The sequence below is a fragment of the Callospermophilus lateralis genome, chromosome 11 (genome assembly GCF_048772815.1).
Source record: "Callospermophilus lateralis isolate mCalLat2 chromosome 11, mCalLat2.hap1, whole genome shotgun sequence".
Taxonomy (NCBI): domain Eukaryota; kingdom Metazoa; phylum Chordata; class Mammalia; order Rodentia; family Sciuridae; genus Callospermophilus; species Callospermophilus lateralis.
Window position 1 is genome coordinate 41,339,058 of NC_135315.1, and position 14,337 is coordinate 41,353,394.

The following is a 14,337-nucleotide window of genomic DNA, read 5'->3' on the forward strand; positions in this document are numbered from 1 at the left end:
ATGATATTTTCTACAGTGTATCACAACAGGTCCCCCAACTTCTGAGGCATTGAACAACAAGTGTGGGGATGGGGGTTTGGTGCCACTTTGGGCTTGGTCTGAAGGCCCTCAGCCTGTCCTCAGCTGCTGCAGCAAATCTAACATCAAAAACTGTTGTCCAGCAGCAAGACCAGTGCCTGGTTATCTCCTCTGAAGAACATTCCCTCCTGGGCAGCCCATGTCTGACACCCGTCTAAGTCCTCAGTACCTAGTATGACAGCACACAGCGGCGGCATGACCCATGCTTTGATGCTTTGGGAATATCAATTGAGAAGAGACAAGAGTTTTCACAAATTGATACATTTACTTCATTATTTGTCAGTCAGTTGTGTACATATATAGATGTCACTTTAAGTTACATAATTGCAAGGACATGAACACATGCTAGCTCATCCCTCTGGCTGAGTGCCTGGGGAAAATTCAAATCCTTTTGAGGTTTCTCTACATTTTCTGATGGCTCCATCCACCCTGGCCACTTCCCCCTGGACCTACTCCCCTTCTCCCCTGCCCTCCCTTCCCTCTGTGATGTGGCAAAGCAGGGAAGGGCCAGTGAAGACAGACTGCAGGTTCACAGCGGCCTGCCGGCCTGGCGTCTGCCGCAGCTGCTTTGGTGTTCTTGCTGGTCTCAGGTAGTGTACACTTTGCCACTTTGAAGAAACCAAATTCCTTGAAGGCAAGGACCAGGGCCTCTTTGTCCCTGGGCATGGAGGGACAGGGGGACATGAAGAGCAGTATCTTGGCAGACTGCTGAGCATGAGTCACCCATGGGGGCTCTGGGGCTCCAAGCTGGGACAGGACAAGCTCACGAACAAATCACTAAGACATGACACAGTGGGTGCTACAACAGAGACGTGCAGAGCACTATGGGAAGGGAAGGGGCCGCGCAGGACAGCTTCCTCAGAGGGACATTTATTGGCAGGTACCATATCCTACGTTAGGCACTTCAACTCCATCTTATTTAATCCTCCTCAAGGAGGAAACCAATCTCAAAGGCGAGTCACCAGAAAAGCTGCTGAGCTGGGCTTCAGATCCAGATCTGTCGGCTTCTCAAGCCCACTCGCTTTCCTCTGTGCAAGCGGCCAACTGTGGGGAGATCTGATGTGGGGCTCAGGGAATGGTAGAGAGACCTCCAGAATAAATGAATCACTTTCAGAGCAAAGTAAAATAATAAAAAAACAAAAATGAAAAACACACAAAAGAAACAAAAAAACACCATATTCTCCCCAAATTTTACATCATGACTGGCTGGAAGAGCAAACATAAAGGATGCTGGAAACATGACCGTGGAGAGAAGAGCTGTCTGAGCGGATGGTAGCTTTTTCCTCCTAATTTCTTGTTCTCTCAGCCAACAGGGCCAAAGAATATTCCAAAACTGCTGCTGCTGACTGGCTCCAGGAGAAGAGAGACCTCTGGATTTTAAATGTCTCTAGGACAGCTTCACTTTGGGCTCTGGAGTCTCAGTTTTGTTTTTTATACTATAAGAGAGAGAGATTAGAAGTGCGTGAGGGAAGCCAGTGGGGAGAGAACTCGGGAAATCTCAAACCCTAGTCACCTAGGTCTCCCCGCCTCCAGCAGAGGCTCCTCAGCAGTGGTGACACCCAGGCAGGAGACACTGGACAGTCTAATCTCTAGTTCATGACTGGACCCTCTCTTTGATTTAACAGAAAAAGAAGCTGTTGGCCTTGGTTGGGGGCAGGGGGAGGCTCATAATAAAGAAACTGGTAACATTAGAAACAAATATGTGGTCACCCATGTTCAAAGATTCATACTTTGAATCTTGTTTGAGGAAGATTCTCAGGATCTGAGAATTTCTCTGAGAGGAAGACTCTCAAAAATCATAGGATAATCCTCTGCCAATCACTGTTTACAAAAATGGACCCTGAGGAAGGATAGGGAGCTAGGGGCAAACTCCTTCTCTAGGTTGTTTTAACACCAACTACATTCCTGTCTCACTCCCTTCTTCCACCCAAAATATCCCTGAATGATTCCTCAATAATCCTGCCACAGTTGTGTACCCTGGAGCCCCCAAACAGCTGTCCTCTTGGAGCTACCACAGCACTGCTGCCAGCTCTGGCACCACTGCTTCCAAGGCTGTTCTCTCCCTTCGCCTAAGTCCCCATTCCAGCTCGTTCAGCACTTTTGGCAGAAATCTGCCTTTAAGGATTAAGGGTGAACCCCTCACCCAACCTTGCAGAAAATAAATGCAACCAGAAGAGGAGTAGCTGGTGGGGATGGCCTGAGCACTGGCCCTTCTCAGCTGTGGGGCGGGGGCGACTCCTAGTGGTCACAGTTATCACTGCCCCATTCTCAGGCTGAGGTGGGAACCAAGCACTTACTTTGTTCATGATCCAGTCAGCATCTTCAATGGCTCTTTTAATAATCTGCTGGATTCTCTCAGGGTTGTCTTCATCTGAATGAACTCGGAAACTCTGGAAGTTTCAGCATTAAAAAAAAAAAAAAAGATGACTAGACAAAATTCACAGAGCCAGCAGCTTCAGAGCACCAGTCCTTGGCCAGATAACACTTGCTGGCAGGATACACCCAGCATCTCTTAATCCTCTATGGTTATGATTATCCCACTTAGAGCTGAGGAAACAGGGGCTCAGAAATCCAAATGTGCTGCTAAGCAACAGCATTTGAATCCTAGTCTATTTGATTGCAAAGAGGACAATCCTGGCAGCAGGGCAGATGCTTAAAGGACTGACCCCCTGGGCCAGGGGTTATCAGGGAGGCTATCAGGGCTAAAGGGAAACTTCAATCTCTCTGTTGAATTTGCTCCTCACTGAAGCTGCTTTCCTCAGAGTGAGACCTCCTCCTCCCCCACACCAGGAAGAGGGCTTCTCTCTGGAACAGCCAAGCAGGGACAGAAGGCAGTGGAGGAGGTGGCTTTGAGGAATCCAGCCAGGCCCAAGACAGAGCACAGGCTGATGTTGGCTTTGGACCAGTCTGAGATTTGGGTTCACTGGGGTGATTCTCAGGGCCCTTTAGAAAGAACTGGTACCTCTCTTCCCAGTCACTCCCAACCCCACACACATCCCCCTTCTCTCTTGAGGAACCACCTCAATTCCCTCCTCTGGGAAGCCCTCCTGACTCCCCCAGATGGCTAACCACTCCCTTCTCTGTGTTCCCACAGCCTTCTGTTGCTACTTCTATTTTTTTTTAACTTTTCATATTATACTTGTATGAATTCTAATTTTTAAATTTTTTATTTGGAAATGATTTATTACAGAAAGGTTGCAAAAAAAAGTACGAAGAATTCCCTTCCACAATCACTAGTTGTTAACATTTTGCTATATTTGCTTTATTGTTCTCTCTTTGTATGTGTATTATAAGGTTTCCCTGGAAGGATTTAAAAGTATCTTGCAGACATTGTGCCCACAAACCCTAAGCACTTCAATGTGCATTTCTTAACAACAAGGGCGTTCTCTTATATAATCATAGTAATCAAATGCAGAAAATTTAACATTTACACTATTATCTAATGTAAAACCCACATTCCAATTTCATGCACTGCTCCAATAATGTCCCTTACAGACATTTTTTTCTGGTCCAGAATCCAATCTGGGATCATGCATTACATTTAGTTCTCACATCTCTTTAGTCTCCTTTAATCCAGGGCAGCTCTGCTTTTTTTGTGTTTCATGAAATTGACATTTTTTTGGGGGGTGGGAGTTTGCCAGGGATTGAATTCAGGGACACTCAACTACTGAGCCACATCCCCAGCCCTATTTTGTATTTTACCTAGAGACAGGGTCTCACTGGGTCATTTAGTGCCTTGCTTTTGCTGAGATTAACTCTGAACTTGCAATCCTCCTGCCTCAACCTCCAGAGCCACTGGGATGACAGATGTGTGCCACCATGGCCAGCTAAGTTGACATTTTTGATGAGTACAGGCCAGTAGGTTGTCTGGTAGATGGTGGTTTGGGTTTACCTGATATTTTCCTGTGATTAAATTCAGGTTGTGTGCCATTGGCAAAATGACGTGGCCTACAGTCTATTTCAATTACCCACTGAACTGCCCTATTCACATGCTGGAGCAGAGGTGATATGCTATGAGCAGCCTCGGCCTCCTGGACAGACACCAGAGAGGGGCTGCGTTGCTCAGCATTGTTTCCAGTTTCTCTTACCAAACTCCAACCCCCACCTGAAAGACTATCCTTCCCCTGGCCTGACTCCCTGCCAGACCCCCACATTAAAGGACCCCCCCCCCCCGACCCAGTGCATCATGGCTCCCACCTGCCTGACAGCATGTTTGTAATGCTCTTGGATACCCTTGGTTGGCAGCTGCCGGCAACAACGCAGCAAGTATCGGTAGAGCTGTAGTGGCTTCTGGATCAGCTCTGCCCCAGGTAGCGGGGCCATCCGCAAGACCCTCTGTTCTGGAAAACAAAAAAGCATTCCTTCTTAGGTATCAAGTCAGATCTCTACAGGTTCTGGCCTGTTGGACCCAGCCCTCTGAGAAGCAGGCCTGAGGCAGAACACAAGCCAGGTCCCCTTCTTGGCCCACTCCCATGGAGCCCACACCCTGGGCTGGGTCTCAACCCTGCTGAAGTCTCAGCCCACGAACAGTCCTGCAAGAATCATAAGCAAGCGTGGAGGGAGATACACAGTCTCATCATCGGTGTCTTTTTTCTGGAATCCAACTTCAGGTGGCGGGTAAGTAGGTGGCACTGAGCAGAGGAGGGAAGATAAGCAAGAAGACTCTGAGTGGCAATCAGAGCAACCAGCTCTGATGCTAGCCAGGCATGTCCTAGTGACGGCACCGGGGAAGAGACTGGAGAAGTTACTCAAAGCACAGCCCTAGACCAGCAGCAATGGCATTACTCAGAAACTTGTCAGAAATACAGAGTCTGAGGCCAACCAGATTCCTTAGACCAATCTGCATGCTAACAAGATCCCAGCAGATTCATATGCACATTAAAGCTTGAAAAGCATGATTCTAGAAGACTCTGTATGAAGAAGCAGCTGCACACGGAGTGACCAGGTGAAGTCAGAGCTTGGGCATATGACTTTACTTCACTGTGTGTTGAGTGCTGAGCACTTACCTGTTATATTCACTTACATGCAATTCATGCATACATTAAAAAACTAAGCACAGAAGTCTGGTAACTTGCCCAAGATCACAGCTGATAAAGGTAAAAACTGAGATTTCAACACTGGCAATCTAGCTCCAGAGCCCACGTTTAAAAAAAACAGCTTTACTGAAGTGTTGTTGACGAACAGTCAAGCGCACACATTTAAAGGGTACCATTCCATAAGTTTGACCTCAATGCATTCGAGAGATATCATCACCACAATCAAGAGTGAACATACCCATCATCCCCAGTTGCCTCATGCCTCTTTGTCATCCCTGTTGTCCCCACTTTCCCATCCCCAAGCAAATACTGATCTGCTTTCTATCACTGCAGGTTTGTTTGCATTTTCTATAGTCTGTATAAGTGGAACAATACTCTGTGCTCTTTTGGGTCTGCAGAGCCCATATTCTTTTCTTTCTTTTTAATTTAAATTTGTTTTTTAATATATCAAACATAAAAGTTTTACAAATGTAGAGGGTACCAGTGATATTTCAAAATGTATATACATTTTGTAATGTTTAAATTAGGTTAAACATGTCTCCCTCCTCACTTATCATTTCTATGGTGAAAATATTCAAAATCCTTTCTTCTATAAGACCTGTACTTTTAATCTTTGTATTATACATGTCCTCTCCAAAGAACCCACAACCCTAGCCTGAACTTTGTCTTTTTTTTTTTAAGGAAACTATAAGCATATAAACATTTTTAAATGGTAGATTCTAGAATGTAAGGACTAAACATTCATTAAGAGACTCCCAGCCCACAGCCATGTCCCTCCCTGTGCTCACTGCCCCATTGGCTCAGGCCTGAACTTCTGCCATAGAACTCTGCCTGGTGCCCCTGCCTCCCACGTCACTCCGGTCTCCTCCACACTGCCCACCAAAGGAGCTCTGGAACCAGTATCCTGGGTACATCCCATTCAGCCACAGGAACATCTCCCAGATCCCAAAGCATCACTTCTCAGTACCTTTGTAGACACAGTCTCCTGTGCTCTATGTTCCCTTTCCCACTTCCTCACTCAGCCTTTCAGATCCAGCTCTTTCCTCCAGGAAGTCCTTCCTGGCACTGTTACTTCCTGGGGATAGGGGAATCACTCCATGGTGTGTGGGGCTACAGGGCCCTGGTCACAGTGCTGCTGCAGTACTTCCCACTGGGGAATTCATCTGTTGCCAGGCCAATGACTCCCTCTAGGTGACAGCTGGGCCCAGGTTCCAGTGCAGCCCCTCAGCCACAGCAGTCTTCACACACTGGTTGAGCTGAACTCCACGAGTCAACTATCTCCTTTGTACAGATTTTCCCTCTCTGAGAGACAGGCTCTCTGTGTTCCAGCTGAAGGAGCTAAACTACAGATTAAGTGAATGATACAAGTTTAAAGTAGTATAAAAAAGAGCAAGACAACCTTCTTATCCACACCCCAGCCAGAGAGAAGCAAATACTAAATCTATCAGATGTCCTTACACTAAGGAAAGAAAGTTATTAAGAAGTTCCTTCATAGCCTCAGCAATTTAGTGAGGCCCTAAACAACTTAGTGAGAACCTGTCTCTAAATATGATATAAAAAGGGCTGGGTATGTGGCTCAGTGGTTAAGCAACCCTGGGTTCAATCCTTGGTCTCTTCAGAACGTCAGGGTTCAGAAGCTCCTTCATTCCCTTTCCAGCATGTTATCTTCCTGACAACAATACACATCTGTAATTCCTCCTGGTTCCCTCTTGCTCTGACTCTGAAATGGACAGTGGTTGTCTTCCCACCATCCCCTGGAATAGCTTTGTGTGCAACTCAGGATATATTCTTCCACAAGTCTCAGCCCTCCAAACCAATCAGAGCTTTGCATCCATGTGAGGTCAGGGATTGGTTCACAGATTGGTTCACAGCTGGAAGCTGATCCAATCAAAAGTAAAGCTCACCATCTCTGAAGACGAGACTGAAAGGACTCCAGCTCTTCCCCACTAGAGTTGATCCTCTCAGGGAAGCCATCTTGCCTTCTACTGAACCTTGACACTGCAGCCTCACCACAGAAGGCAGAGCTGAGACCCTGAGAGAAACCAAGTCCAAAGAACTCATGTGAGCCCTAAAACCATCCACCTGAAGGCACCCCAGTCCTAGAACTCTCAATGATATGAGTCCTTTGCCAAAGCTGCTTGTGCTTGTTGTTTAGTCACTTGCAATCCAAAGAGTCCTAAATGGATGACAGATTCTGACCTCCCAAATTCTGTTTCCATGATGTACTCAGTTGGTTCTAGCTGTAAGGAAGAGTCTAAAAAGGATAAGGTTTCTCAAGTTCCTTCTACTATGAATCAACATCAGTCTGACTAGCCACAGGTAAGCCCAAAAAACAGAGGGGACCCCATACAATGTTGGCCAAGAACTTCAAGGGCAACCATAGAGGACATACAAACAGAGTCCCAAACATAATGGGCAGATTTCCCTGGCAGGCTTCCCCAAACTATATAAAGTGCTAATCAAATATTGTAAAATGCTAGTCCTGTAACAGATGGTTACCATCTGTAGTCCTCAAAATTAACATTTGGAAAGAGCACAACTTTGTTTCGTTTCTTAAAACCCAAGCAATACTTAGTAACCAACCCAGCAAGTATGGGCGGTAGATTATTTTCAGCTCAATTATAATACTTAGTCATTCTCAGTAATAACTAGTAGAGAATACATGTGTGGGTCCACTTAGAAGAACTAAATTAAAAATGTTTTAATTTAATTTAAAGTGTAGGCTTGTTATTAAGGGGCAATGAACTTCACAGCATCATTGCTAAAACAAGAGTCAAACCCTGTGACCCTGGAAATGCTTGCTTCTCTTCCTGCCCTTTGGACTTGACCTTTGCTTCCCACCCAGGCTCCTTGCGTCTGTGATGGCATCTTCATTGCCCTGGCAACCAAACTAAAACCATCACAGAGTGAACTCACCTCCTCCTTCTCCCTCAATCTCCAATCCACTGGTTTCTAAGTCCTATCAAATTTTACCTCTAATTTTTCCTCAAATTTGTCTCCTCCTCTTGGTTTAGACTCCATGTGTGTATGTATGTGTGTGTGTGTGTGTGTGTGTGTGTGTGTGTATGTGCACGCGCATATGTGTTGGTATTTCTGGGGATGGAACCAGAGCCTCACACGTCCTCAGCCAGCACTCTGCGACTGAGCTACACTCCCAGACCCCCTTTTTTGAGACATAATCTCATTAAGTTGCCCAGGTTGGCCCTGAACTTGCAATCCCCCTGCTTCAGCCTCCCACACCCGGCTTTGGTTCAGACTTAAATCTCAACTGTGATAGTCCTCAAGCTGGTTCCCCAGCCTTCCAATCCATTTCTTTCATATATTCTCCACCCAACAGCCAGAGTGACTCTCTCTGAAACATAAATCTCAGGGTATCTTATCCTGAGGAAGTTTAACCCTTAATATTCACTCCTACTCCTCATCATTCATGGCAACATTTTCCATAATGTAAGACAAACACCTGAAATTATTTTAAGCAGAATATGGAACACATTTTTTCATTGTAAAGATTTTTATATTTATTTCTATATGTGATGAGGAAAAGCCACGATATCATAGATATTAGTCTTAAAATAGTTTTTAAAGGAATGGGCATAAAATTGATTTTTAAAAATGTACCAAGCAAATAATAATATGACTGAATAAAAATGTGACTGAAATGTGGATATGTCAGAAATCATAAAAGTGGAACTGAAGCTTGGAAAGCACTGGTCTACAGAATAAAATCCAGACTCCTTTCTGTGGCCTGCAAGGTCCCTTTTATCTGGCCCCTGCCCATCTCTCATCTGCACCTCAACACTTAGGCCTAATCCAAGCAAACTGAGCCTTAAATGGCACACTCCGTGACAGCGCACTTTCTGTTTTCCTGTTTTGGTATTGGCACTGTCACAGAATACCTGGCATGAAGTAGAAGTATTAGGGGCTCTCCAGAGAAACACAACCAACTGAAGGGTACATGCATATGTGTGTGTGTGTGTGTGTGTGTGTGTGTGTGTGTGTGTGTGTGTGTGGTTTGCTACAAGGAATTATAAAGACTAGCAAGTCTGAAATCTGCAGAGCTGATGTCATAGTTCTAGCACAAATCCTTAAAGTTGCTGTACAACCAGGAAAGACCAGTGTCTCCATACAAAGGCCACCAAGCAAAAGGATTTTTCTTATTTGGGGAAGACTCAGACTTTTCATTCTAGTCAGGACTTCAAGAGATTGAATGAGGTCCACTCATATTAAAGGGGGCAAACTGCCTGATCAAATCTACCAATTTAAATCCATAAATGCCTTCGCAGACACACCTAGAATACATGTTCAAATATCTGGGTACCTCACAGCCCAGTCAAATTGACCCATATTATCCCTCCCCCAAAATGTCCCATATCTGTTTGCTGAATACCCTCCACCCCCACCCTGGTGTCCTCCAATACTCCTCTATTTCCTGCAGCTCTCAGTCTTCACTACTCAGCTCTGGGTCTGGCACTTCCTCCTGGGAGCCCTCACTCGTCCAGCACCCTGAACCATGTTCAGTGGGATGACCTCAAAAAGCCCTCATCACCCCACAGTACTCTAGCCCAGGCTCCAGTTCAGGCTCTGGCCTGGATTACTGGAAGGAAATCCACCTGCCCTCAGGGGCCCGCCAGCCATCCTCCACACGGTGATCACAGTGCTTAACTTCCCCACTGAAAATAGTTCCACAACTGGTCATTAGAGGATGATGTGAATTATTAATTATTAATTTTCTTAGAAATAATAATGATATGGTTATGTGTAGAATCCCCTTATTCTTAGGAGATGCAAGTGGGAAATATTTAGAGGTGATGTGTCATCAGATCTGCAACTTATTTTCAAATCGTTCAGCAAAAGCCAACACCAGGAGAGAAGAGACAGAGTGAGAAAGATAAAGAAATGAGGAGGCAGGCACAGGGGCGCACACCATCATCCCAGGGGTTCAGGAGGCTGAGGCAGGAGCTTCACAAGTTCAAAATCAGCCTCAGCAATTTAGCAAGGCCCTAAGCAACTCTGCAAGACCTTGTCTCTAAATTTCAAAAAATACAAAACAGAGGCTGGGCTATATCTCAGTGGTAGAGCACTTGCCTGGCACGTGTGGCCTGGCACATGTGGGGCACTGGGTTTGATCCTTAGCACCACATAGAGATAAATAAATAAAATAAAGATGTTATATCCATCTACAACTAAAAATTAAAAACAAAACAAAACAAAGGCTGGGGATGTGAGTCACTGGTTAAGTGTCCCTGGGTTCAATTCCCAGTACAAAAAAAAAAGTGGCAAAATGTCAAGACTTCATTTGGGTGTGAGGGATGGACATTTTGCCATTATTTTAACTTCTATGCATTTTGAAAATGTTTGTAATAAAAAGTTATTTAAGAAACACCCTTGGCAGAGAGCCATCCAGTTTTCCTCCCTCAACATGCTCCCTAGTGGCAGGGAACTCACAGGCACCCCATTTTCCTCCACTCAGGCTGCTGGGAAATCCTTCTGGTTCTGAGCTAAAGCCTGCTACCACACAATTCTACTCATTGGTCTCAACTCTGCCCTCCGGGACTAACATCTTCCCTCACCTACCTCCAAGTCCAGTTTCTCTCTACCCAAAGTCAGCTACTACAGCCCCTTGTCATCGCTTTCTCAACATAATCATTGGGAAGGGAATGTCACCTCCCATAGCTTCTGCATCCCACTTGCCTCCTCTGAACATATGTCCCCCATTACTGACATCATTCTCAAACATACTGTCAGTGGGAAAGCAGTAGTCGATTGTGTTCTGACCAGTTCCATCCCTGATGGCACTGTCACCGCCTTTGATCTAGGAATTCAAGGAATGCAGCCTAATCTGAACTGCATTCTCTGCTCAGGCTTTCATATGGCCCTGGCATCCACTTTAAAAGCAACTTTCCCCCATGAATTATTATGAAATCAGTTTCCCCATCTTGTATTTTATTAGTTCAGTCCAGAGTCACAATCTGCCACACAAGCTATTATCCAACTCTACTCAGCTCCATACAGCAAAAGCAAAGAAACAACTACAGGGGCTGGGGATGTGGCTCAAGCGGTAGCGCGCTCGCCTGGCATGCGTGTGGCCCAGGTTCGATCCTCAGCACCATATACAAACAAAGATGTTGTGTCCGCCGAAAACTAAAACAATAAATATTAAAATAAATAAAATTTATTAAAAAAAAAAAAAGAAACAACCACAGATAAGGTACAAGAAATCAGAAAGAGATTAACCCTACCTGCCATAAATGACATTTATCTATGCAACACCAGTCAGAGCAGCTAGTGTATGTATATCTCTGGACTCAGCCCTGGCCATAGAAATGAACAGTCTGACATACCTGGCTGTCCTACCCAATGGCAGGTCTTATTACCATTCAGGGAGCGATTAGTACACAGCAAGTATGAGACCTTCCATCTGATATCTCATTTAATTCTCACAACAATATTATTGTATACATACCATTAGCTTCATTTTTGAGATGAGGAAACTGAGGCTCTGAAGGGTTAAGTAATTTGATAGAGGCCACACAGCTAGCTAGCTCATGGTAAGGTGAGGCATTGAACCTAAGTCTATTTGATTACAAAGCTCATGCCCTTACTTGCTTCATGATACCACCTGCTGTGTCTATGTCAGCCATCCATAAAAATGCTAACCAGATCAAGGTAGAGGACCCTACAAAGAACTCTTTCAGGACTCCTGAAGGACCAGGTTCATGCATTTATTAAAGCACTTGACTGGACTATTATTCAGCACTTCTCAACTTCCTCCACAAAACCTTGTTCCATGCTTTAAAGAAACACAAGGACATCACCTACAGTGCCCCTGTCCCCACCTCTGCATACAGATGAAAAAAAAGTCAGACTGATGTCAATTACACAGATAAAGAAAGGGGACAACAAAGAAAATTCTAAGCATGAGCATGCATGCACACACACAAACAACTACAAAATCCAAAGGAGACCATAGATAAAGGGAAAGGGGAGAGGAAGCCACAAAGGAAATTTCCTGAGAGCCATGTTTTATCCCTGACACAGATGTTCAGAAACAGGCCTCCAGGCTCCCCACTGTTCTTTTCCTTAACCTGTGTCTGGACACAGGGCACCTAAAAGTAAATGGGAAATATCATACATTAAAAAAAGAATGGCACTGCAGAAAATAACTAGAAATTATGCCCTGTTGAGTACTGATAAAAGCTAAATTTAAGCCTGCACAAGCCATTTTTAAATACGCAATTACTCTTCTTGATGGGGAAAGGTGAAAAATAGGAATGGCTTTGCTCCCTGTCCCTGTCCACTCCAGTGCTCCATTTCCCAAGCTACAAATGGGACAGCAATCTTGCTTCCTCCACTCCCTCTCCTGTGTAGTCAAGTTCTCAACCAATGCAGCTCTTGCCCCTCACTCCACTGGCACTAGTTTGGATTCCAAATTTGTTCCTTTCTCTTGCTTGGACTCTCCAAATATCTCCTAATCAGACTCTCTCCATCCTATCCAATCTCCACAGTGCCACCCAAGGACACTTGCTAAAAAATACATTGTCACTCTCTTTTCTTTAAAACCTCCGCAGGCAGTTCTTTAGCCATGTCCTCCTATCTGGAGGTCTGGTGGGTGACAGTGACGAATTCAAGAGTCCTAGGGGCCATCACCTGATGAATGGATAGATAAATGAGGTGCTTTCATATCATGGAATATTATTCTGCAATAAAAGAAACCGAGGACTGACAGATAACATGGGTGAAACCTGAGAGCATTCTGCTAGGTGAAATAGGCCAGCCACAAGGGGCCACATAATGTATGATACCATTGATATGAAATGATCAGAATAAGCAAATCTATACAGACAGAAAGAGTAGTGGTTAATCAGAGCTGGGAGGAACAGGAAGAGATGGGGGGCGAGACGACTAAAGGGGATGATTTGGGGGGATAATGGAAATTCCTAAAATTGATTATGGTGATAGACTGTACGTTTCAGCTCACATTCTAAGATACAGTAAATGAATGTACTTTAAATGGGCAAAGCATATGCGATATAATTTGTATCTCCAAAAAAAAAAAAAAAAAAGCTTTTTTTTTTTTTTTAAACAACAGTAACAACAAAAAAAGATTAATCCTAAAAGCTAAGGATTTTCGGCCACGGAGTAACGGAGTGACTTGCTCTGTAACGCAGAAATACTCAATCAAACTGCTAAGGTTGCTCTAGGTAACAGGGTGCTCCTGCAGATGGAGTGGGAGTTAGGGACTCTTTTTAAAAACAAGCAAACAGGCTGACCCCGAGGTTGGGCCGGGAGATCAGCATTTCAGCCATGGGCCGGGGCCCGGCTTTGCAGAGGCCTGGACACCCCCGGCTCCCCCCGGCCCCCGCACGCCCTCCCTCGCGCCACCGGCCTCCCCAGCTCCTCCGAGGCCGCCCGGGGCGAGGCCTGCGACTCTGGGGGTTCGGCTATCCCGGTGAACGAGGGCGCCCCAGTAGGGAAGGAGCGGCGCGAGTCGCCCCTAGGCTTCCCTCCGGTCCGAGGACGCCAGCGGCTTCCACTTCCCCAGCCCGCCCCTGCCGCCCCAGGTGGCTCGGGTAGCCGCTGTCCCCGCGCCCCCGCCCTCGGCCTGCGCGGCGCGGCTCACCCGCCTCCACTGGGGGACGCCAGCCCCGGACGCCGCAGTAGCGGCGGTGACGAGTGCGCCTGCGCCGCGGGAGCCAGCGCAGCACCGCCCCCACCGGGTGACTACGCGTCGAGCGCCCTCTTCCGGCCGCGCGCGGGACTCGGGGCCCTACTGGGTGCCGGTTCCCTGAAGCGACCCCACCCAGTTAAAAGAAGACAGCTGGCCCCACCAACAGCCCTCTTTACCTGTTCCTTCTGGCTCTTGCCTCCCAGGTTATAAACCTTGAAGACAAGCTCTCGTTCACCTTCATGAGTATGGCTTGTGCTAAAATACTTGGGATCTGAGAAAAGGCTTGCTGGAAGATTCTTCCTAAACCTCTCTCGGTGGATGATGACAGGAATTATGTTGGGATGGGAATCTGCGTTCATCAAATTCAGCCCCATAACACCTGTCAAAAGAATAAATATGACAGTAATAGGCATGCTTCCTTTCAGACCCATCTATAATTATAATTGAGGGAAAGAATGAAGAATTTAAACTCAGAGCTCCTGCCAGTATCATTCTTTGAAAATGAAATAATGTTGTTTCATTAAATAGGCTCTCCCCGTTCGCTAGTGTTTAAAG

The 14,337-nt window shown here is 45.8% G+C and overlaps 1 protein-coding gene across 2 annotated transcripts; it reads right to left on the minus strand.

Moving 5' to 3' along the window:
* Nucleotides 1–355: 355 nt before the first annotated feature.
* On the minus strand, nt 356–13,802 carry Lyrm9 (LYR motif containing 9). 2 transcript variants are annotated; one of them, XM_076870388.1, is made up of 5 exons: nt 13,735–13,766; nt 7,019–7,146; nt 4,276–4,418; nt 2,376–2,468; nt 356–1,514 (listed from the first exon to the last, which is right to left on the minus strand). In XM_076870388.1, the coding sequence occupies exons 2-5, from the start codon at nt 7,086–7,088 to the stop codon at nt 1,497–1,499; spliced, it is 324 nt and encodes a 107-aa protein (XP_076726503.1). In that variant the 5' UTR covers nt 7,089–7,146; nt 13,735–13,766; the 3' UTR covers nt 356–1,496. The 2 variants fall into 2 exon arrangements, with proteins under 2 accessions (XP_076726503.1, XP_076726504.1); XM_076870389.1 differs by lacking the exon at nt 7,019–7,146 and having other exon boundaries at nt 13,735–13,802.
* Nucleotides 13,803–14,337: the final 535 nt, after the last annotated feature.

Coding starts and splice junctions, on each gene's coding strand:
- Lyrm9 (XM_076870388.1), bottom strand. CDS start 7,088: ATGGCTTCCCTGAGAGGATCAACTCTAGTGGGGAAGAGCTGGAGTCCT. Junction 4,419..7,018: donor CAGTCTCGTCTTCAGAGATG/GTGAGCTTTACT, acceptor TTTGTTTTCCAG/AACAGAGGGTCTTGCGGATG. Junction 2,469..4,275: donor ACAAACATGCTGTCAGGCAG/GTGGGAGCCATG, acceptor TGAAACTTCCAG/AGTTTCCGAGTTCATTCAGA.